This window comes from Mauremys mutica, chromosome 24, assembly GCF_020497125.1.
Source record: "Mauremys mutica isolate MM-2020 ecotype Southern chromosome 24, ASM2049712v1, whole genome shotgun sequence".
In the NCBI taxonomy this organism is placed as follows: Eukaryota; Metazoa; Chordata; order Testudines; family Geoemydidae; genus Mauremys; species Mauremys mutica.
Genome location: NC_059095.1, coordinates 13765688 through 13790240, shown reverse-complemented (window position 1 = coordinate 13790240; position 24553 = coordinate 13765688). Strand labels below are relative to the sequence as shown.

Sequence of the window (24553 nt, the reverse complement as noted above, 5' to 3'; positions counted from 1 at the left end):
TAAAAAGTTAACTGGTTAAACAATTAAAATTATCTCATTTAACGGGTTAACTGTTAACTGATGTCGCTCCGGCGGCGGGCTGGCATGGGGAGGCAGGAGCTGGGGTCCCACCAGGGCTGGGGTTGCGCCGGCCCGGCATGGCTGGGGGTCCTCCAGCTCACCCGGCAGGGCTGGGGCCGCTGGGGCTGGGGTCCCACCAGCCAGCCAGCCACAGGGGTTAACGATAAGCCTATGCTTACCAGGTAACCAGTTAACCCTTTACATGCCTAATAGGAAGTCTGCTTTATGCTGCGCTGGGGGTGCAAAGCAACCTCAACCCAGCTGGAGACAGCCCAGGATCTGCACCAGCCTCTTCATGCTTCACTTTGCATTTCGGAGACTTTGCAGCGTTACAATAAGTGTGTTGCTGAAGCCAGACCAACACTGTGTCCTCCCACAGCAGAGAGAATGGCCTGTTCCCTGGGAAGGAAAAGCCGTCTCTCTTGGTGTCCCTCGCTTCGATCGCAACGACGCCCATAACGTAGCCAGAGTGGTATAAAAACTACAGCCAATTCTGTAACCAGGAACCCAATCGCACCCAGTCCCCCCTGCAGTACAGACGAGCCCAGCTGAAACAGAGGGACGCAGCCTGCGACTCAAGGCCTTAAAACAGGGCAAAGTCCCACTGCACAAAGCTCGTGCCTAGGCCAGGCTCACCCCGAACCTCCGAATCACCTCGTCCAAACTGCCCCTGGGCGCCAAGGAGATCCCTGGAGCCCCGCTGCCCTCCTGGAGGGGAGGCTGCTGGGCCGGCAGGGGAGAACGGCGGTATGAGCACACCCTCCCTCAAGTTCTTCCCTAAGCAGCGGGGAGGAGATTGGCCCTGGTGTCCTGGGCCTGAATGTCTCTGTCCATGTGCTGCGTGAAATGCTGGGGCTGGGGGTGTCGTCAGCAGTGGAGAGCGAACCTCCCTCTGAGGTGGGAGACAGGCCAAAGAGCCTTTCAGACGTTCCAGAAACGGCTTAGAAAACATTCCAGAAATGCACTTACAACCCCAGGCCTTGCAGACAGTTTGATGCTAAAATCTCACTGGAGCCAGACTGCAGCGGGAGCTGAGCGTGGCTCCTCCAGAAGAGCTCGTTTCAGTGCGTGCGTCATGTCCCAGCCAGCCCCAGGCCCTACTCAGATAGAAACCCCTCCACCTCCATTGTTACCTTAACTATGACCGCAGGGACTAGTGGCCAGGGCGCTGGTCTGGGACTTGGGAGACCCGTGTTCATAAGACCAGCCATGCTGCATCAGACCGATGTCCATGTAGCCCAGTTTCCTCTCTCTGACAAGGACCAGCTAGAACTTCCAGAGAAGTGCACAGAACAGGGCAACTATGGAGAGATCCACCCTTGTCTTCCCCTCCCAGCTTCTGGCAGTCAGAGGTTTCGGGACACCCAGAGGATGGGGTTGCATCCCTGGCCATCTGGGCTAATAGCCATTGATGGACCTATCCTCTATGAACTTATCTAGTTCTTTTTTGAACCCAGTTATACCTTTGGCCATCCCCTGGCAATGAGTTCCACAGATTAATTGTGCATCGTGTGGAAAAAGTATTTCCTCCTGTTTGTATTAAATCTGCTGCCTATGAATTTCATCGGGTGACCCCTGTTGTTTTCGTATTGTGGGAAATGGTAAATAACTCTGTTCAGTTTTTCCACATCATGATTTTATAGACCTCCATTGTATCCTCCCTTAATCACCTCCTTTTCTAACCTGAACCGTCTTTTTAGACTCTCCTCGTATGGAAGCCATTTCATATGCTTGATCCTCTTTGTTGCCCATCTCTGGACCTTTTCCAGTTCCACTTGATCCTTTTTGGAATGAGGTGACCAGAACTGGACACGGCATTCAAGGGGTGGGCGCACCATAGATCTGTTCCCAGCTCTGCCCGTAACCGCTGAGTGCCCTTGGGTGAGTCATTTCCTCTCTCCGTGTCTCTGATTCCCCTACACTCCCAGTCTTCAGCAAATAGCCCGGCTCTTGCTCAAGCCTCCTCCTTGTCTCCAGGACGGTTTTCTCCACACGGAGATTTTGCATTAGGGATCTTGGGGAAGGTGCTCTTCATTGTAAAGCATTTTAATAACCATCCCTACCTCTTATATGGTGCTTTGCCTCAGATCTACAGAGAAGGTCAGCGTCATTCTCCCCATCTTACAAATAAGGAAACTGAGGCACAGAAAGGTGACTTGTACCTACGGTCACCTAGCAGCAGAGCTGGGACCAGAACCCTGAGCCTCGGTCCAGTGCTCTCTCCAGCAGCCCTTATGCTACTTCAAGATCGCCAGCTGACAAGTGCTGAATAGAAGCTGAGGCATGGTACAGATTTTGCCCTTTCTCTGATGCAATTGGTGCCTGAGCAGAGTCTTCTCCTCCCTTATCTTTGAGGTTATATTTTCTTTTCCAGGTTTCACTTCAGGTCTCCCCCTTCCCTCTGTGCATTGCAGAGTCTAGCCGCAATTTCCCCTAATCCTCCTATGCTGTGCGTTGAGGCAGGCTGCCCAGCTGGGGTGGGGGTGGCTAAAGGCTTCCAGGGCAGGAGCCAACACAAATGCTGCAGAATGGAGTTGGGGAAAGGGAGACACAGGGTCCCCGGCTAATCTGTGTGGGAAACGCAGGCTCCTGGCTCCTGCTGCGCTGAGCCGTCTCTGCAGGAGGAGGAACGCTGAGGCTGTCTGGGCACAGAGCTCTCTGAGGGAGGCGGGTTTCACCGTGTGATGCGGCGGGAGGCTGTTCCCCTTGTGATTGGGGTTTCTTTGTGGTGTTTTGGTGTAGGAAGTGGAATTGGGGTGTGAAGCCAGGAGGGCAGTTGGGGTTGCATAGACGGGCTTCCTCCTAGTCTGTGCTGCTGAGAGTCACAACCTGCCTACCAGGAAGGAATTCACTCTGGCTCGTAATGTCTTTTCAGATTTCCAGTCCGCTGGTCTATGGTTTTGTGATCCCCTAGCAGAAGATGGCACAGCCCATACACCTGAACCAGAATCTCCCAGGTAAAAAAGACATGGGCAGCTCCTGCCTAAGGGGTACGAGGATGATGTGTTCTCCCAGTGCTCGGCTCTGAATGTAGAGATGGGGCGCCCCCGGCCCTCCCACAAAAAGAGATGGGAGGCGGTGATCAACCTCTGCCATGAATGCAAATGGCAGGGGCTGCAGCCTAATCAGAGTCGTCTGCACCGCCAAGGCTGCAGCCAGGGCCGGCCTTAGGGAAAACGGCACCCTGGGTGAACTTGTATTTTGGCATCTCCCCGCTTCCCCCCATAACTCCTGGCCCCCACAGGCTCCCTGGGCTTTCCCTCCCCTCCCCCCATCACCTCTGGGCCCCGCTGCCTTCCCTAGTGTTTAATTTGTATTGAAAGAGATGCCAGAGGCTAGACCTAAGCACTGGCAGGGCCGCCTGATACTGGCCAGGCACCCAGCTCTGAAGGCAGCGCCATCACCAGCAGCAGCGCAGAAGGGTGGCCTGGCATATGGTGTATTGCCACCCTCCTGCGCTGCTGCTGTGGCTTGTGGTGCCTGTGGCTCGGCATGTGGCTTCGCGCTGTCACATGGGGGCTGCATCTTGCCAGAGCCCGTGGCCCTCCTGGCTCACCCAGGGCACCATTTCAGACCTGGGGGGGAGGAAACTTTAACCGTGATTCCAGGGACTGCTTAGGTACCTGAAAATTCTAGGGTTTTTGCAGATAATAACGTAGGAATTAGCTGGCAGGAGCACTGTGTCTAATTGTTATATAAAGAAAGAAAAAATTATATACAAACACCAATTAAAGCCACGTTTAAAGTTTATATGTACATTTAGAACAATCGGGAGATAATACAGCAAGATATTCCCAATCCCAAACCTTGAGGTATCAGTGCTGGAGCTTTAACACAGATCTCAGAAACACATGTTTGATACTTTGTACACTATCTTTATTAGAGGTACATAAATAAAATCTGCTTAAAATCTGTGTTACTGCCATTATCTACTTTAGTCAATTGTTTTTCACTAAAAACATAATTTTAAAATATGTGATAAGAAAGCGAATTTATTTTTCTAATTATTTTGGCATTTATGTTTACCGATCGCAATCATGTATGTGACTCACTAACATTTGACTCCATCATTGCAGTTGGTATCAGAGTTGGAACTGCAGTTATTTTCATGCAAATGAAATAGTTATTTTACAGATATAACTAAAAATACAATTTGAAAATAAGCAACTTTCATCTGCCCAGGGTCTAAAGTTATGCGTTTAGCTAATGTTTTTTAAACTGACACTGCTAAGGTGAGTACAAGCTAAAGTTACATTCTAGAAGGATACTGTTATTTGATTGTACCACTTTAGATAATGAATGACAAAGCACAATATGATAATAACAGTAATAATGATAATTACTCCAGCCAGGACAGGTTAGGCACTTTAGAACTCACTACTCAAAGAATTCAGTGTAAGCATGAGAGAGTTATTTATTTATGAAATGCACAAACCAGTCAAAAAACTAAAATAACAGCACTTTGAAAGAATAAAATTACAGAGAACATATACGCATTGCAGGAAGTACCAACAAGGACCACCACCACCACCAGTATAAGTAGGGTTTAAGAGAGCAGCACTCAGCAGTTGAAGGAAAGCTCCTTCAGACACTGCAGCAGCTGCCAGCAGCTCCGTCCCTCTCTTGGTGAGCCCTGTCCTCACACACACACCCTGCTCTGCGGAGATGGGGTACCTGGGGGGGGCAGGGGACACCGTGACATCAGCACCCCTCCTTCCTCCCCCTCTCCCCCATACAGCAGACCGGAAGCTCCCAGTAGCAGCTGGCCGGGGCAGCTCCAAGGCAGGGGGCAGGAGCCACGGGGCTGCAGGCACCAGCAGAGCAGCAGGGGGAGGGGCACCCGTGCTCTGGAGGCGCCTCGTTTATAACGGTGCCCTGGGCTTTCTCCCAGTTCGCCCCTAGGTAAGGCTGGCCCTGGCTGCAGCCGTATCTCTCTGTGGGCTGTTGGTAGAGCTGAGCAAAACCCAGCATTTCCACCCGGCAGGAAATTCCTGTATGTCAACATTTATTTTCACACAAATTGGGATGAAAAGTTGAAATTTAGAACTTTTTCATAAAATGGAAAGTCTGAGAAATTTCTATTTGGAAATGTTTCATAGAATCATAGAAGATCAGGGTTGGAAGGGACCTCAGGAGGTATCTAGTCCAACCCCCTGCTCAAAGCAGGACCAATTTCCAACTAAATCATCCCAGCCAGGGCTTTGTCAAGCCTGACCTTAAAAACCTCTAAGGAAGGAGATTCCACCACCTCCCTAGGTAACCCATTCCAGTTCTTCACCACCCTCCTAGTGAAAAACTTTTTCCTAATATCCAACCTAAACCTCCCCCACTGCAACTTGAGACCATTACTCCTTGTTCTGTCATCTGGTACCACTGAGAACAGTCTAGATCCATCCTCTTTGGAACCCCCTTTCAGGTAGTTGAAAGCAGCTATCAAATACCCCCTCATTCTTCTCTTCTGCAGACTAAATAATCCCAGTTCCCTCAGCCTCTCCTCATAAATCATGTGTTCCAGCCCCCTAATCATTTTTGTTGCCCTCCGCTGGACTCTTTCCAATTTTTCCACATCCTTCTTGTAGTGTGGGGCCCAAAACTGGACACGGTACTCCAGATGAGGCCTCACCAATGTCGAATAGAGGGGAACGATCACATCCCTTGATCTGCTGGCAATGCCCCTATGTATACAGCCCCAAAATGCCGTTAGCCTTCTTGGCAACAAGGGCACACTGCTGACTCATATCCAGCTTCTCGTCCACTGTAACCCTAGGTCCTTTTTTGCAGAACTGCTGCCTAGCCACTCAGTCCCTAATCTGTAGCAGTGCATGGGATTCTTCCGTCCTAAGTGCAGGACTTGTCCTTGTTGAACCTCATCAGATTTCTTTTGGCCCAATCCTCTAATTTGTCTAGGTCCCTCTGTATCCTATCCCTACCCTCCAGCATATCTACCACTCCTCCCAGTTTAGTGTAATCTGCAAACTTGCTGAGGATGCAGTCCATGCCATCCTCCAGATCATTAATGAAGATATTGAACAAAACTAGCCCCAGGACTAACCCTTGGGGCACTCCACTTGATACCGGCTGCCAACAAGACATGGAGCCATTGATCACTACCCATTGAGCCCAATGATCTAACCAGCTTTCTATGCACCTTACAGTCCATTCATCCAGCCCAGACTTCTTTAACTTGCTGGCAAGAATACTGTGGGAGACCGTATCAAAAGCTTTGCTAAAGTCAGGGAATAACACATCCACTGCTTTCCCCTCATCCACAGAGCCAGTTATCTCCTCACAGAAGGCAGTTAGGTTAGTCAGGCATGACTTGCCCTTGGTGAATCCGTGCTGACTGTTCACTTAGTTGAAATGATTCAAAATGCTTCTTTCCAGTCATTTCAACATTAAACTGCGTGGATCTGTTGTGGTAAGTTGCCTCATGGGAGCTCAGGAGTCCCATTCTCCCTATGAACCAGACTCCTTTCCCAGACTACATCTCCCATGATGCACCACACAGCTTGGGCTGAGGGAAATCTACACTGCATTATGGGAGATGTAGTCCTCCAGGGAGCTTGGCTCATAGGAGAGAATGCAGAGTCCTGCACTTAGGAAGGAAGAATCCCATGCACCACTTCAGGCTGGAGACCGACTGGCTAAGCAGCAGTTCTGCAGAAAAGGACCTAGGGATTTCAGTGGACGAGAAGTTGGATATGAGTCAGCAGTGTGCCCTTGTTACCAAGAAGGCCAACGGCATATTGGGCTATAGTAATAGGACCATTGCCAGCAGATTGGGGGAAATGGTGAGGCCACATCTGGAGTACTGTGTCCAGTTTTGGTCACCCCATTACAGAAAGGATGTGGACAAATTGGAGAGAGTCCAGGGGAGGGCAATGAAAATGATCAGGGGGCTGAGGAACATGACTTATGAGGAGAGGCTGAGGGCACTGGGGTTATTTAGTCTGCAGAAGAGAAGAGTGAGGGGGGATTTGATAGCTGCCTTCAACTATCTGAAGGGGGGTTCCAAAGAGGATGGAGCTAGTCTGTTCTCAGTGGTGGCTGATGACAGAACAAGGAGCAATGGTTTCAAGTTGCAGTGGGGGAGGTTTAGGTTGGATATTAGGAAACACTATTTCTCTAGGAGGGTGGTGAAGCACTGGGATGGATTCCCTAGGGAGGTGGTGGAATCTCCTTCCTTAGAGGTTTTTAAGGCCCGGCTTGACAAAGCCCTGGCTGGGATGATTTAGTTGGGTTTGGTCCTGCTTTGAGCAGGGGGTTGGACTAGATACCTCCTGAGGTCTCTTCCAGCCCTGATATTCTATGATTCTAATGCAGGGGGCGTGGCTGAACTACAATTCCTACAAGGCCCTGTGCTTCAGGGAAATGTAGTTTAATGTTTCATTGAACAGATTTGTAATGTTCTGTTTTGGGTTAGTTCAGCAAAATAAAATAGTCTGATTTGGGTCAAACGCAGACAAAATGGAATATTTTATTTTGATTTATCACTGATGGAAAATTGAAAATTTTTGGTAAAATCAAGATTTTCCCACTGAAAACGTCGACTTTGTGGAAACTGCATTTTGTGTCAGAAAATCACTGTGACAGAAAATTCCCAACCAGCTCTAGCAGGATTCTAGTGGGGTTTCAGAGCTAATCCAGTGGGAGGGTCGCACACCTGAGTCAAGTGGAGAGGGGCTCCCAGGGGTCAGCCACCCTCGCTGTCTGTCCATTCGTACTAATGACGGAGGGTTTCCTTCAGATGCTCCGGGGCTTGGCCATACACCTGAATTGACTGGCAGCTGCACCAGGCAGGGATGGGGAGCTGGGGACCCCCCACCCTCGCAGCTCCCCTCTACTTTAACCCCAGAGTGAAACTCAGACTCCTAACCTCTCTCTCGGCCTGATCCAAAACCTATTGCCACCACTGCCCTCCATGGACATTGGATCCGGCCATAGGGCACTTTGTCTCATGGCTCCGTCCCTGCTGAACATGCCCCAGTTTAGCATCCTCTGTCCATGGACTGACCGTGCTGCTTCACCTCCCTCTCAAAGACCCGGAATTAATCCTCACCCTCAGATTTGGGTGTGACACTCACACGGGTCCAGGCTTCCCCACAGGCTCCAAGTGGTGCTCAGAGCAGAGGGCACATGGGGTTATTCCAGACCCCTGCTTCCCATCTTCTGCCAGGTGAGAAAGCCCCAGGCCTTTTCGTCTAGTTTGGGCACCTACGTGAACTTTCTGTGGCATCAAACACTCGCCCTGCGTCCAGCAGGAAAAGCTGAGAACATGGAGACAGGCAGGGGTGCTGAGAGCTGAACCAAACTGTAAACTCTGTATATGATGGAAACCACTTCAAGCCAGGGGGTGCTGCCACACCCCCAGTACCCCACTTCCAGCACCTCTGGAGACAGGGACAGGAGATGGGTTTGACAAACTTAGGTCTTTCTTGACTGTACCAATGGTTTCCTTTTGGCTTTCCTGGCAGATTTAGGTGGCCCCTTCTTGTACAGAGATCAGGACGATGGGGAGAGGAGCTCCTACTCTGTGGAAACCCCCTACGGCTTCCTGCTAGACCTTGATTTTCTGAAATATGTCGATGACATTGAGAGTGGCCAAACTCTCAAGAAGGTGCCGAAGCACCGGAAAGTGAAAGGACCGAAGCAGCACCCCAGTTCCCTGAGAAGCCCCAGCGGCCACGCCAGTGGATGGACCTCTACAGAGTCTCTGGCATCCACAGCCAGCGAGGATGGAAGGAACGTGCTCCTGTTATCTCCACGCATCAGAACGCAGTCTGGGTCTTCAGAAATGAGAGAACCCCTGAGCAAACAGGCTTCCAACCCCGTGTCTCCAACTCCAGTTATAAATCTCCTCCCACCTCCTGCCCCCAAATCACTCATGCGAAATCCCCGGGTGGAGAAAACCCTGCAAGAGACAAGTAGGAGGCTGGAGCTAGAGCAGCTCCATTTGCTGAATAGTGGAGATGCCCAGATGACTGGGCCACCCAGCAGTCCCTCTAAAACATGGATCTCCTTCTCCAGTACCACTTCTTTTCACCAGACCCGCTCCTCCTCTGCTGTCCCTTTGAATGGAAATGGGGACAGCCAAGCCACACCGGGCCCATCTCTGACGGGCTCTAGGAGAATGAGCCCTTCGAATTCCGGAAGGAGCACCCCGGCCACCAACATCAGCCCAGCGCATCTGCAGCATGTGCGGGAGCAGATGGCTGCTGCCCTCAAGCAACTCAAAGAGCTGGAGGAACAAGTTAAGACGATCCCAGTCCTAGAAATGAAAATCTGCAAACTGAAGCAGGAGAAGGAGAAGCTGATGGCGGGTTTGCAGGAGCAACCACTGCCCGAAACGAGCGAGGCCTCTGTTTTCAGCTTTCCACCCAGGTCTCTCGGCGCAGAGGTTGCCAGGGCAAGCCAGGAGGCTCCCGCGGAACTGGAAAGGGAACTGGAGTCGGTGAAGGCTCGAGCAAGTAAAATCACAGAGTTAAGGAGACTCACTGAGAAACTGTCTGCTTCGGACAGGAACGTGCGAGCCAGCAGGGCGGCTGCCCGCCCCGCAAGGGCCATGGAGAAAGCGTATAAGTCTGTAGGTGTGGGCGAGGAGGTGAACATGAATGAGGCCGTGTTCTACTACCGATCTCAGAAGCCATGCCATGAGATTGCCGTTGGCCAAGAGACTGAGACCAAGGACGCTGCAGTGTGGGTCGTGGAATCGTTGTTAGGGCTTCCGACGGAAGCAGAGAAGGAAATGGAGCTGCTGCAGCACACGATTGGCCACCAGAGAGAGGTTATCGCCATGATGGAAGGCCACTTGAAGGACGCAACTAAGGAGCTTGAGGAGTTAAGAGTAGAGGTTTGTTCCAGAAGGCCAAGAACTTTGATAGATAAGGAAATAATGGCCACGCCTCAGATGGTAGAAGCGCATGCAGAGGCCGCAGTACCAGTGCAGAGCCAGGGGGTGGGCAGCCACTTGGAAATGATCGATAAGGGTGTGGATTGCTCGCCAGAGATGTTGTGCATTGGAGTCAACTGCAATTTGGAAAGTAGAGAAGTTGCTGTAGGTCCAGATTCACCAGCCCAGTATGAAGAGAAGGACACCCAAGCTGATCTAGAGGCAGGAATCGATGCAGCAATGGAAGAAACAGATCAAGGTGTGGCTGGTGATAAGTCTAAACAAACCCCCAGTGGTGCCGGAGAAGGTGGAAACCAGGTGGATGTTGCTGAGTCTGGCATCGCCAGTGGCACTAAGACAGCCGTGCCTCAGGGAGGGACAAGGACAGGGACAGTGGAAGTGGAGCAAGGGGCACGTTTAATTCCCCAGGACTCCAGGAAAGGGGTGCACGAGTGTGTGAGTGCAACACGGGAAAGGCCTCTGGAGAAGGACAGTAACGCTCCTCTGAGTCCTGGGGCTGGTGAGTCACTTACGCCAGCATCTGCTGCATGCTGACAAGCCTCGCGCCTGTCAGGCCCTGGCAGAACACGCCCATTTGCATTTCTTTTCAAGCAGTTAGCGGGAGCCTGACCCCCCAGGATCCTGGTTCTCCACTCACTCACACCGGCTGACACCGTCCCATTAACGTCAATGGAGCTACTCAGCAGTGTCAGTGAGAGGAGACTTCCAACCTGAGAGGAGGCTGTGTTGATCAGGCACCTGGGCAGATGACCTCATCATAGGTCATGTGACAGCAATTCTGGTAACCACATGCTTCCAGCCCCCCCGTGAATTAACCCAGAGGATCTGCAGGCTGGGGGAGGGGGAGCGCAGTGTTTGTGTGGAGCCATTGTAGGGGGCGGCTGGGGGAGGGGTAAGAGCGGCAGGGATTGTGCGCTTGTGTTTGGGGGGCTAGGAGCTCCCACACCGGGGCAGCCATTGAGAATTAGAGCCCTGGGTGCTGGGGGTTAGAGCTGCCCTCCTCAGCACATGCAGGATGCTGCCCGGGCCCGTGGCTCTGCTGAAGCTCGGGGTGTCCAGATGGACGGAGCAGCAGATTCCCCCTGTGCTTTGTTACTCTCTAGCGAGACGAAGGAAGAACAAATTCCAGGCCTTGGAGGCGGGAGACGGAGCGACAAGTGGAGAATCCCCCAGCCCAGCAGGCTCTGGACAGGAACCCTCCTTGCCCAACCCCAGCCTCTCCTGGACGGCCTCCCGCCTCACCCAGCCCCCTTTCCAGGAACTTGGGGTGGGGTGGTGGGTGGAGTGAGACCCTGGCTTTCCACCATGTGACTTTCCCGTCTCTGTTTCTTCAGGTGCCCTGAAGTCGATCATGAAGAAGCGAGACGGGTTTCCGAAGAGCGAGGCCGAGGGCGGGAGGAAGAGCCTGCAGTTCGTGGGGGTGCTGAATGGGGAGTATGTGCCCTTCATTCCATCTCTTGCCAGGGCGCAAGCTCCAGCACTGGCCGATCTCTGTAATCCCGGCTGCATCCTAGTCCCACAGCAGGGCGAGAAGCTGCCATGTGTGTGTTGGGGGCAGGGAGCAGTGTGAGCCCAGCTCTCCCTCCGCCCAGTACGGGCGCCCTGGGAGAAGGTGGCAGATCTCACTGCAGTGCCCTGACCCCGCTCTCTCTCACGGCAGGTACGAGAGCACGTCCAGCGAGGAGGAGGAGGACAGTGAAGACAGCTCCTCTGAGAAGATTTCACCTACCAGCTCTGACAACGACGCGGAGGACGACGCAAACACCTGGGACAAGGAGATGGGTGTGAACGTGGGTGAGGCTGCGAGCAGCATGGAGGGTCCCGAGCCGGGCACAGAGCAGAGGAAGAGAAACGGGGAGCAGGAGACAGAGAGCACACCAGCTCTGGACCCCACCGAGGTGAAGGAGAAGTAAGTGCAGGGTAGTCTCCCCAGGGCTGGAATTCCAGCCAAGCTTAGTGAGAAAGGCCCAGTTATATGAGAGCGCTCCAGCCCCAAACCCCCTGGAGCCAGTGGGGAGGGAGGAGGAGTTGTCTAGAGCCCCTTCCACAGAAACGTCTCAGGCCAGGAGCGGTTCCAGCTGCTGTCTCCCTCTCCTGGCCGAAAAAGCCAATTTTATTTCTGCAAAAATGTCTAAGGAAATGATTTCGTTCTGATTTTGCCATAGACGATTCCTTCCCTCCCCCAGTGAACAACACAAAACGGAGCCACAACAGTCATCTCGTTTCCAACTCTTTGTGGCCACAACTGGACCCATTTGGTGAAACATTTGAATTGTATTTTTTTGACAGGAAAAATAATTGAGTTTAAAAAATCCGACTGGCCCTAATCTCATCTGAATTGGTTAGTAAAAAGATCGGCCATTCAAACTCATCCTAGCCCCACCCCCCGGGCGAGCCAGCATCTCCCAGCTGGGTGCTGCCAGCAGACGCTGTTAGAGCCATCACTAGTGGCAACCAGTGAAGCTAAGGTTGCTAAACAGTTTGCATTCTGGCCCCATTTCCACATGCTCCTAGCTTTGTCAAACACTCCCCCTTGGGGGCTGGCATCTGCCCTGGGCTCTGCTAGAAGGTGAATCTTTCAGGAAATTGGAGCAAGATTCTGCCAGCTGTATCAGTGTTATGGGGGCTCGGGGGGAATTCTCCCTGCTTGGTGTTTTGAGCAGGGCTTCATTAAACAGTGGAAGGTTGAAAACAGGCCTGGGTGCAAACTACTCTGGGGACATTGTTCTGTTGGGGGAAAAAACAGATTTCAGTTTAGCAATCTGCCCATTTGAAATCTGTGATGAAACATGCACAAAGAAAGCCGCCTTCGATCTGCAGGAGCACCCAGCTTGCTAAAGGTGCAGTCACAGCTCCTAGGGCCAGAGGAAGGAAGTGCACTGCCCTTAGCTGAAGCTCCTAGCAAGAAAAGCTGTAACGCCTCCAGGGGACCCAGGGGAGCATGTCTCCAGGAGAGCCGTGCTGTACTTTTGAGAAGGGGTAGCATGTGTTCCCCAGTGCAGCCCTTCCACTGAATGACTGGAAAACCATTCATAAATGGCAAGGTACAAGATGCATGTAATTTAGACAGGAAACAAATAAGAGGGAACATGATAAGGGTACAGGAAATAATGAATGGTACAGAAAAGCTGGATCGGGCACTATTGAAACAAGAACAAAGACACCTCCAAGGCAGAAAATTTAAAACTGAAATAGGGAGGCTTCCTTGTTACACAACACAAGATTAGCCAGTGGAAGTAGATACACTTGACTGCCTCTGGGTATAATTGAGGGCAATTGCCCAGCAGGATTAAAAAATAGGTACAACATTTATATGGGAACATCCACATTGGCTAGGATTAAAAACCCACAAAGCTTGGAATGGATAAAAAACCCCATGCTTTGGGCATCAGCCAAGCACTAAATCAGGGGTAGGCAACCTATGGCACATGTGCCGAAGGCGGCACGCGAGCTGATTGTCAGTGGCACTCACACTGCCTGGGTCCTGGCCACCGGTCTGGGGGCTCTGCATTTTAATTTAATTTTAAATGAAGCTTCTTAAACATTTTAAAAACCTTATTTACTTTACATACAGCAATAGTTTAGTTCTATATTATAGACTTATAGAAAGAGACCTTCTAAAAGCGTTACAATGTATGACTGGCACCCGAAACCTTAAACCAGGGTGACTAAATGAAGAGTCAGCACATTGCTTCTGAAAGGCTGCCGACCCCTGCACTAAATGATGGGTTAGGAAGAAATTTCCCTCTTTGGCCATGTTATACCATGATTGCGCACTGTGGGGTTTTTGCGTCGGAGACTGGCCGGTGTGGGAGACAGGACACTGAACGAGATGGAGCTTTGTTCTAACCCAGCTGGGCAGTCCCTCCTTTCCGGTGTCGCCGCTTGCTAGGGCCTGTAACCATTTCTCTGGGAGCTCCAGGAAAGCAGAGACTGAAACGCACGTTCCCTGAGTGCTGCAGTCCGGGAGCCTTCGGGCCCGTGCAGAACACAAATGGGATTCTGAATGACGGAAATAATGGGGGCTTTTTCCAGGGCAACCCCCCAGGAAGGCAGGAATCCAGATCGGCCTTTTGACCCCTCTAGCCTGACCCTCCCTGCTGCACCAGATCAGATATTCGAGCCTTTACTCTGGATCCAGTCTCTGGCTGTTACCAATGTCTGATGCGTCGGAATCCCATGCCCAGCACCTGGGTGGCGAGAGTGTCCCCACTGCAGAAGAGGAAGGATAATCTTGTGGCTCTGGCACTTGCCTTAGACCCAGAAGTTTTGGCCTCGCTCTGTTCCATGCTCCCTGGGGGAGCCATGGGCCCTCCTGTCTGTGCCTCGGTTTCCTGTCTTCAAAATGGGGAGTAGCAGATGAATCTGTGAATGTCTGTGAGGTGCTGAGATCCGCTGGCAAGGGGAGCCACAGCTGTATCTGGTCGGTAGGGCCAGGGCGTACGAGGGAGGGTTCAGGGCTGTCTCCACTCATGCATGGAAGCAGCACGTGGATCATTTTCTTTTCCCCTAACAATCCTTTGAGTCTATTGCTGATGAATTCCATCCCCCCCACTTTGTGCTTTAATGAGCAACTAACTTAGCTGCTGAAACCCCCCCAGCCTGTCCTGCCAGAGACTTAAAAGCAGCTCCTGGCTGTGCCCTGAGGCGTGGCTAGAAGCTGGCGTGATGTTTAGGCACATGCCCGTCAGGAACTCTAGGATCAGGTTGTTAGCCAGCAGCTGCGCCCGCTCGAGGCTGCCCATGCTGTTCTGCAGGCCACCTCCGTCTCTGGGGTAACGCTGCAGACAGCTCCGTCCCCCACTGGTTTTCACAGGTTTGAACTGAGCCCAAGGATGAGAGAGGCCTGCATGATTGTGAAGCACCACCTCAGCCATCCCAGCGCCGTGAAGAGCAAAGAGGTGGTGAGTAGGGGGGGTGCCGAGAGGTGAAACCGCTGGGCTCGCCCTCGGTGAGATGGAGACCCACAGTCGGGGGTATTCTCCCCAAAGAGGCTTCTGTTAGGTCATCAGAGCCTGGATCCACAAACCCCTCTGCCACCCCTTGTACCGCTGGGCCCCATGGCTAGAGCCCATAATCGGCAACACTGAGCGCAAGGAAAAGGTGTGTGAGCCAGGACAATGGAAGACTAGTTGTTCCCCTGCACGCCACACGCAAGACGCCCTGCTCGCCCCAGAGCGCCCCTTTGGGGGTTGCTCTAGTGCAGAAGGAATTGTTCTGGGCAGGTCTCTGGCCTGTGTCATGCAGGAGGTCAGACGAGATGATCACCGTGGGTCTCTCTGGCCTAGGAATCTCTGAATCCCACCCCCAGCCCCTCCCTGTCCTTCTCTGTGCTGCAGCCTTGGAGTCATGGTCTGAGTCACTAACCCCTCCTCCCGGCTGGGCTCAGCCTGACATTCCAGGCATCACAGACCCTAAGAGATTGGAGGCCGAACAGCCCGTGCTCCCTGCACACACAGTCCCCTCAGCATGCTGGGAAAGCCCTGAGGGCAGGTATAGAGCCAGCTGCTGCCTGCTACCCATGTCTCCAGACATCTGTGCCTTCCCTCCTGGGGCTTCCTGCCCGTGTCCACTCCCCGCCCAGGGAATGCCTAGTGCCATGTGTAAGGCTTCGTCCAGAGGGTTCGGCACTGGCCTGTCACCCAGGGCCTCGGTGCAGCTCGGATCTGTGCCATGTTATCGAGGGGGAGGGGGAGGGAATTGCACTGCTTTGTATTTGTGGCAATGGGAGGACTTGGCTGGGGATGGCGCAGCCTCGGCCACAGCTGCTCGTGGGAACTCTGGCTCCCCGGGCTTCGTGTTAGGGCGAAGCTTAGCTGAGGAAGTGTTGAGAGCAGGCACAGCTTTGGCCAGCGAGCACGTTCCCTTGGAGAGAAGCATTTCCCAGCCCTTCTCCTTGCCCAGCTGTCCAGCAGCAGCATCCTCCTCCAGGAGTGGTTCCGAGTGTCCAGCCAGAAGTCCTCCGTCCCAGAGATGGTCGCCAACCACCTCCTGGCCTTCGCGGAGGTCTCTCCGGGGATGCTGGCCCACGTGGTCAATCTCTCGGACGGGAACGGCAACACAGCTCTCCACTACAGCGTCTCACACTCCAACTTCCAGATCGTGCAGCTGCTCCTGGACACGGGTTAGTAGGGCAAAGTGCCCTCTGCTTACCCCGGGCGCGAGGTGACCCTGTCCGGTCCCGAAGTGGGGATGGCTCAGCTGGGGGTTCTGCACTAGGAGACGGGAGCGGAGACCTTGGTTCCCTTTCCAACAGCTGCCCTGCTCCCCGGGCCCCTGTTGGCTGCTGCTCCCGAGCCCTCCCATGAAACACACCCACCCAGGAGCCCTAACCCACCGCCTCCTCCCAACTGCCTCCCTCTCCTAGCGCCCCCTAGCGGCCAGGCTTTCGCCCAAGAAACTAGCCTGTGCTCGAGTGTAGAACGCATCACTGGCCCATGCCCTGGGGTTACAGAGACATGTCAGGTGAATTAGGCCTGAAAATGAACCTACTACACAGGCATTTCCCTGCCCTCAGCATCCATTCCAGGGTCCCCAGACCCTCTGCCCACAGATTCCTGCAGTGGTAGAATCTGATGCAGGAATGCTGCCCATGGGCACTGCAGGGCGGGTGCAGTGACAAACACACGGACGGGGTCTTGGTGTCTGTGCTGTGACAAGGGGCCTGATCTCGCTGCCCTCATCCATGCCCCACCTGCAGTCCAAGGTGCCCCCTGCGTACAGAGAGCAAGACGCAGCCCAGGCAGTGGCCATTGCAGGGGCATGTGAAAGTGGGTCCCTGTGCAGAACACTGTTCAGTGCCGCCATTAGGCATTTGTCATGAGCCCAGGTAGCTGAAATAGCTTCGGCGGGCCCTGAGGTCGCCCACCCCTGGCAGGGTGGGGAACAGAACAGGAGATTCCATGCAGCAGCAGATCCTCCAGTCCCAGTCTTGCTCCACTCCCTGCGTGGAGCCGCTCAGGGCTCCGTGCTGCACAGAGCACGTCAAACCTCCTCTGCAGCCCCAGGAACCCAGCAAGGGGTTCCCCGCAGGACCGCAGCTGTGGAGGAGGGGGCTGGGTTTGCCCTTACATGCCCAGCAAACATGTACCATAGGGCACCATCAAGGGAACAAGGCCTTTCCAAACCGCAGAGCATCCCCGGCGAGTGCGCCTGAGACGGGTGGGGGCCATGCGGTCTGTGGCTGTGCCTTGGCCTAGCCGTGCAGCGCATCCACGGCACAGGGAGCATTGCCATCCGGAATCCAGACTTCCCAGCGCACAATAGCTCGGCACCAGCAGCTCCTTGACTTGAGACAAGCTCTTGGAATCGGAGCCGAGGGCAGTTTTGCTGCTGAACGTGCCGGCCTGCTGGGGTCTCCAGCGTTCCCCCACTTCTCTTTCTGCAGGGGTTTGCAACGTTGACCATCAGAATAAAGCCGGCTACACAGCCCTCATGCTGGCAGCTCTGGCATCGGTGGAGCATGAAGATGACATGAACGTTGTCAGGAGACTTTTCAGCATGGGAAACGTCAACGCCAAGGCGAGCCAGGTCAGTGCTAGCAGGGCTGCTCCCTGCAATCGTCACCTCCACTCTAAACCCCCAGATTCAGCCTGGCTGAGCTCCCAGGCTGGGCCTCTGGCCTCGACCGACGGTTGGAAAGAACAGCTTGTGAGCAGGTGGGCCGGCTCACCTGAGTGACAGGGCTTGTTTCTGTCCCCTGATTGGTTGCCCTAAGCTTCGGAAGCCGCTCCTGCTTTGGACCAAAACAAGTTTTGTTTTCCCCCCAGTGAGCTCTGGGTGGGACAGGCTGGCTCCCACACAGGGCCGGGAACACGAGCCAAGCCAGCCTACTCCCAAATAGCGCTTGTCACCATAAGCGGCTGCTGGCCGGATCCTGCGTCTGCTCAGTGCTGAGCTCCCAGTGCTCTGTCGCTAGCAGGACCAAGCATGTTCCTTATTTAGATTTGCCTTCTGGGTGAAGCTGCCCCTGTCCCGTGCCTGGGACCCCGAGGGAACCAGGACTGGGGGGGAAGGGCAGCCGGCAGACTTGGGGGATAGGCAAAGCCGAGTGGGTCCTCGGGGGAGAAGACCCCGGGGAAGTGGAGAGAATCCCTCCTCCCCCTGCTGGGCACATGAGCCATGGCTGAGTAGCCCCTGTCCTCTCCCTGCAGTCGTTACCCCCTCTGGCCTAGGGTAACCAGACAGCAAGTGTGAAAAATCGGGACAGGGGGTGGGGGGTAATAGGAGCCTATATAAGAAAAAGACCCAAAAATCGGGACTGTCCCTATAAAATCGGGACATCTGGTCACCCTACTCTGGCCTAGTATGAGTCTGTAGGTCCTGGGCACTTGTCTGTCTAGGAGAGCGTCCAGCTGTTACTAATATCCCCTCTCCCATGCCAGGTCTCTTCTCACCTCTCCTTTCGCTTGCAGGCCGGCCAGACGGCGCTGATGCTGGCGGTCAGCCATGGCAGGCAGGAGATGGTCGAAGCCGTGCTGGCCTGCGGAGCCGACGTCAACCTGCAGGATGAGGAGGGCTCCACAGCCCTGATGTGCGCCTGCGAGCACGGGCGAGTAGAGACCGTGAGGCTGCTCCTGGCCCAGCCAGCTTGTGACATCTCCATTGTGGATAACGTAAGTCACTGCCTGCCCCACTCACCCCCAGGGACCATAGTGCTGAGTTCTCACCACTGCTGCGTTATGCTGCATATGCTGATGTGCTGCCACCTCGCCAGTTCCCTGTATGACAGAGCTGGATGAATCGCTCCTGCCTGGGGATTTTCACCTTGTGTTGGCCTGCAAATTATCCACAAACAGAGTTTGATTTTTCCCAGTGTGTTTGTGCTCAGTGATTGTTTGACTAACCCCTTTATGTGAACAAACCTCAGCCTGTCAGGAGTTCACAAACCGTCCACTTGGACTAGTCACTGTACATGGCATCCAGCTGATCATCTGCAGCCTCGGGTGCCTGCCTGACTAACAGGGACTAGTGCACAGTGCATGCCCTTGTTTGCAAGTGAAACCAGGTATTGTAAAGAACAGCTGAGCCCCGAACATTCAGAGACTGCAAGGCCAGAAGGGCCCATGGTCTGATTTGTACAACACAGGCCAGAGAACTGCCCCATGGAAGCACATGGAAACACAAACCCATTCAAACAAACAGCCCACACCTAGGGAGCCAACCCAGCTAAAGCCGGCAGCTGCTTGGAGGCAGAATGAAAGCATTGCTGTGCGGGTTTCACCCGGCCCTATCACACCTGCACTCCACGGTCAGTCCAAAAGCAGGAGGGAGGTGGGTCTGGCAGGCCCTGCTTTTGGACTGAGCCATGCTGTTCCCATTTAGCACCTGTCTCCTGTGTCATCCCACCATCCGTTATTCCAGCCCTGGACCTTCACCTGGGAGAGAAGTTCCATAACTTGCTCAGCCTGTCAGGCCCTGGCTGTTGCTGCCTGTTCCAAGGCGTTGGAAGCGCCCAACGTTCAGTATTGTGTCACACCAAGTCTCCTGCTGGGAGCTCTCTGAGGAACCCTTTTCCTTTTCTTCCCTAGGATGGGAACAATGCCGTGGCCATCGCTCTGGAGGCCGGTCACAGCAACATTGCAGTATTGATGTACGCCCACCTCAACAACTCCAAGGCACAGTCACCCGTAAGTAACCGAAGGCTCCCCCAGTGGAAACCATGACAGCTTTGGCCCCGTCCAGACCGTCCAAAGTGCTATGCAGGAAACACGTCACCGTGCTCACCGGGACCTGCTGAAAGCGCAGTCCGGACATTTCCCGAGCTGGGTTTTAAATGCAATTGGCTGCTGAACTCTCACTGGGTGATAGGCCAGGGTGGTTAGCACAGGGCCCAGCATCGGCCCTCTCCAAGCGGGGAGGCTTATGAAAACCTGAGACAACAGCAGGGTGAACTGACTGCAAATAAATCCAGCCTGGATCTCTCAGGAACTGAACTCTCTGCTGCCAGCTTATCAAAGGGAGGGATCTTGCCGGGTGGGGCTCGGGGAGGAATAACAAGAAGTCACCCAATGGACCTGCCCAAAGGCAAGGTTAAAATGGATAGGAACTAACCTTTCCCATCAAGGCTAGTGGCGAGGTCTCCCAAGGGAAGTGGTGAAAGCCTTGGCCTTCGAATTGTGTAAACCCTGACAAGACCGAGCTCCAGGGTGGGCTCTGTGGGGACCGGCCTGCCCAGGCTGAGGGAGAATGAACTGTACTGAATATATTAGGAATTGTTAAGGGGGCAAAACAAAAGCTGGGATTTCCCATATATGCGAGAACTATTCATGAGAAGATAAGAATGACCACACTGGGCCAGACCAAAGGTCCATCTAGCCCAGTATCCTGTCTCCTGACAGTGGCCAGGTGCTTCAGAGGAATTGACAGAACAGGGCAATCGTCAAGTGATCTGCTCTACAATGTGTGTGAAACAGGGTTCTGACACCCAGGAAAGGGGGAATTCGGAAAAGGCGTCTTTCTGAATGGCCTCAGAACTATGGGCCACCCACCGCAATGAGAGCGTGTGCTAAGTTCCCACTTGGTGTTTCATTGGCTTAGTGTGCTGTCACTCAACCACCTGATGGAGAGACCGGGGAGGGGTGGAGTTCTAAGGAACATCCCAGAAGTTCCTCTCTAGTGCTCAGCTCTTCTGAAATGCAGTTGTTATTTCTCCATCTTGCCTCTAGACTCAGGAATTATTGCTGTCAATCAGACCATCAGCTTTACCTAGTGCCCCAATGACACACGCATGCAAATGCATGTAAATTACAATACATGGTAGGAAAGCAGAATCTAGGAAGTAAATTACATTATTCTATTTGAAATAATTATTAAACTGTACGTGATTTTCTGTTGTTTGGCATTGATTGTATTAGAAAGTTGGACGAACTTCCAGAATTGTCAGTATATGTCCTAGCGCTGCCGCACTGACACACTAGGAAGACTAAGAGCTAGGCTGGCATTTCTCAGAGTGGTTCTTAGCTGGGATGCATATTTTGGGTGAAAGTTTGAAGCAGCCATTAGGGAGTTCTCTGCATTTGGAAGCAGAGACGTAATTTCATGCACTCAGATATATTTTCAGATGCTTTTTTTTTCACTTAGTTGACTCTGAAGCAGCATCAAACTTTTAATTGTGTCCTGTCCCTGGGCCAGGGGTAAGGAGCCACTCTGCTGAATTGATGAACTTGGAAGAGATTTTTTTTTTTAAACCTATCCATGCTGTTCTGCAGTGATTAGCGTTCTCCCCAGGGGCTCTCCCAGAGATGCCCAGCTGGGTTACACCCAAGAGAAGGAGTGACTCATAATGTAGATGAAAAATTCTCATAAGGCATCAACAAGGAATTGGCTACTGAGCAGAGCTCAGGCACGGCTTTGCATGCTCCCCAGACTGAACTGCTGGGGCCTGTCCTCCCACTGCCCTAGCTGAACAGGGCACCGGGGGCTGGAGCGAGAGGAACTTCCCCTTTGGTCCCACACGCAGGAATACCGGTGGGGCGGAGGAGGAGGCTGTTGTTTCTGCATCCTAGAAAAGTTTAGTGACTGATGTTCTCTCTCTCTGCATCAGGGGACCCCACCGCTAGCCTTGAAGAGCTCTAGCAACCTAATGAAGAAACATTAGAGCAGCCTTCACATCCCAGGCGGCTGGATTCTCCGGGCACTCACTCCTCATCGTCCTGAAAATGGAAACTCCCCCATAATCTCATCACATCCAAGAACTTGAGCCCAATCCCCCAAGGGCCCGTGTGTTTATATTCCTGTCAAGTGTGACAGGCATCTATTCTCAGCCTAATCAACCCAATCTCCACTGGAGGGAAGCAGCTGGCACTAATCTGTGTCATGGGGGCTGCTGTAGAGTGAAACAGAGGGTCACTTCCAGCATTTCCTCTCTTCTCCCCACCTTGATGCTCGTCTAGGCTAAACCGGGCAAGTCGCCTACCCGGGCCAGCCATGAGCACTATTTCTAACAGCATACCTAGAGCTGGTAGAAAAGTTGGGTTTCATCATGGAAATGTTCAGCAAAAATAGGAAAAAATCATCTACATCTACATTTTCCACAGAAAATTTCAATTTTTCAGTGGAAATTTGAATTCCAAAATACCTGAGGCTGAAAACAAACCAAAAGACCAAAAATAAAAAGTTTGATTGGGAAATGCAGCTGTAGCTGTGGTTGCTCAGGTCCCATTCTCCTCTCCCGGCTGTATTGTTCTGCTGCTTTATGACACGTAGGCTCTGTTGTACCAAGAATTCTTATGTAACATTTGAAACATAACAACTGGTGGGGGTGGCTGCTGGTCACTGCCCTGCATCCTGGCTCTGCCTTGCTCCCAGTTCCTGCAAGATGTCTGACTGCCAGTTCCTGGGTTTGTGCCCTTGCCATATGCATATGCATATGCATAACTTCATTAGCATACCCCACACATCTTTCCTTTTTTTTTTTAAACAGCTAAACAAACGAATACCCTCATTGTTCATGCAGTGGTGAGACGTGATTCTGCTGCTGCTCAGGAGCTTTCAATGAGTCTTTTTGGGTTTTTTACCACTGTGTTGTAATTGTTCTCACCTCCGCTGGGCGTCTTGGAACAGCATCAGTTTCCTGTGGTCATGGCGGTGTGTTTCCCAGATCACCGACCCAGGCATCCAGTGATCTTGTGTCTGAGAGTCCCAGCAGCTGACATCACTTTGGTATGTGTCAGTGTTGTTATCAGGATGTTCCTAGTTTGGCGTGTAGGTGGGTTTACTGTTAAGTTCTGCACTGTCTGTGGAGGTAGCTCATCCGGGACATTTATCACCAGTACCAGTAAGAGATGCTTATGGCTCTGCCGCAACAAAAATCCTTGTTTTGATCTCGTGTGATCTTGGAGCAACCGGACAAATCACCTCAGCCTTATCCCCCATGCACCATTATTCCAAATGTTAACAGATTCTCCAGGGCGTAGTTCCCTCGGGTGCACCGCAGTTTTGTCATAGTAGCACATTTTTATGCCTTCATCTTTCTCTTTCCTTCTGCACCTGTTTGTGCCTCTGTTCTCTAGCTGCACCCTGTTTAATTTGAGGCTGAGGAAGTTGATTTCGTACCTGACATCCTAGCACAAGCTCTACAGGCGACTTACCACATTCTAAACACTCTGAATTTGCCTGCCCCATTTTCAAGCCCATTATCCTGCAGGTATTTAGAAGTCGTATATTCAAATCATGTGCATCTGCACAAGGCTTGAAGTCTCTGCTCCCAGGTTGAGATCCATTGTCAGTCCTCACTACCTGTGAAATCCCAAATCTGGCAAAAGCCGCTTTGTGTTTCAATATGACCGGGTAGGATGTGGCATCCGTCCGTATTTCTACCTCTGGGTAGTTTGAGTTTGGATCCAATATAGCCACATAGTCTCTGTCCAGTAGGGTAAAGGTATCTGCTCTCACTGTGTCCCAAACACCAGCTGACACATCTATATTTAACAGTGATTCTTTGGCTGTGGCTGGCCTATGGGTTTGACATGTGGCACAGGTATTTACCATATCAGTGATGTCGTCATTCATGCCTGGCCAATCGAGTGCTCCCCATGCCCTTCTTTTGCATATCTCTCTATCCAGGTTTGCTGTATTCATTTTCATGCACTCTATTCTGCTGCCATTCCACACCACTAAGTAACAGTTTTCTCATATTTTTTGTTGTTTCAGCCAGGTTATCTATGAAGTTGCCCAGCCAAGTCACCAAACCTATAAACCTTTGTAAGTCTTTCGTTTGCTTTGGGTTTGGCATCCTAAGGATGCTTTTGCTAGATCAGGCCTGACACCACTTTCTGACAAGATTTCCCCCGTACAGAGAAGTTCTGTCTTCATGAACTGGCACTTTCCTTTGTCCCTGGCAAGTTGCTGAACAGTCGCAAGCCTTGCATAGTGTTCCTGTTCTGTAGTGCCCCAGATGAAAATATCATTATGTGACCCTGACACCTTCAGTGCCATCCAGTAAAAACGCATGGTTCTATGGCAGAGGTGGGCAAACTACGGCCCACGGGCCACATCTAGTCCTGCCTGGCCCCTGAGCTCCCGGCCGGGGAGACCAGCCCCTGGCCCCTCCCCCGCTGCCCCCCCCTCCCCCGCAGCCACGCCACCGTGCAGGCAGCACTCTGGGCGGTGGGGTTGGGTGCTCCTGCAGGGCAGCTTGTCTGGCTCTGGCCGGGCGGTGTGGCTGCCAGACATGCTGCGCTGAGCGGCATGGTAAGGGGGCTGGGGGATTGAAAAAGGGCGGAGGTTTGGGGGGGAGGGGGTTGGATAAGCATGGGAGGCCTGTCAGAGGGTGGGGGTGTGTGGATAGGGGTCAGGGGACAAGGAACGGGGGGTTGGATAGGCATGGGGTCCCGCAGGGCTTGTCAGGGGGCGGGGGTGTGGATAGGGGTCAGGGAGGTAGTCAGGGGACTGGGAGCAGGGGGGTTGGTTGGGGGTGGGGTCCCGGGGGGCAGTTGGGGTGGGGAGTCCTGGGAAGGGGTGGTTAGGGGACAAGGAGCAGGGGGGGATGGATGGGTCGGGGGTTCTGAGGGGGGCAGGAAGTGGAAGGGGGTGGATAGAGGGCAGGCTGTTTCAGGAGGCACAGCCTTCCCTACCCAGCCC

At 52.9% G+C, this 24553-nt stretch overlaps 1 protein-coding gene across 3 annotated transcripts in view; it reads left to right on the top strand.

Moving 5' to 3' along the window:
* KANK3 (KN motif and ankyrin repeat domains 3) overlaps positions 1 to 24188 on the top strand; it is a 47258-nt gene extending 23070 nt beyond the window's left edge. For 2 of the 3 annotated variants that reach the window (XM_044998684.1, XM_044998685.1), the window contains exons 2-11: positions 2936 to 3017; positions 8535 to 10469; positions 11305 to 11404; positions 11631 to 11879; positions 14787 to 14874; positions 15875 to 16094; positions 17358 to 17500; positions 18385 to 18585; positions 19501 to 19599; positions 21516 to 24188. In XM_044998684.1, the coding sequence (XP_044854619.1) occupies positions 2981 to 3017; positions 8535 to 10469; positions 11305 to 11404; positions 11631 to 11879; positions 14787 to 14874; positions 15875 to 16094; positions 17358 to 17500; positions 18385 to 18585; positions 19501 to 19599; positions 21516 to 21569 (3126 nt within the window). In that variant the 5' untranslated portion in view covers positions 2936 to 2980 and the 3' untranslated portion in view covers positions 21570 to 24188. The remainder of the gene's footprint in view (positions 1 to 2935; positions 3018 to 8534; positions 10470 to 11304; positions 11405 to 11630; positions 11880 to 14786; positions 14875 to 15874; positions 16095 to 17357; positions 17501 to 18384; positions 18586 to 19500; positions 19600 to 21515) is intronic. The other variant, XM_044998686.1, reaches the window with a different exon arrangement.
* The last annotated feature ends 365 nt before the right edge of the window (positions 24189 to 24553 follow it).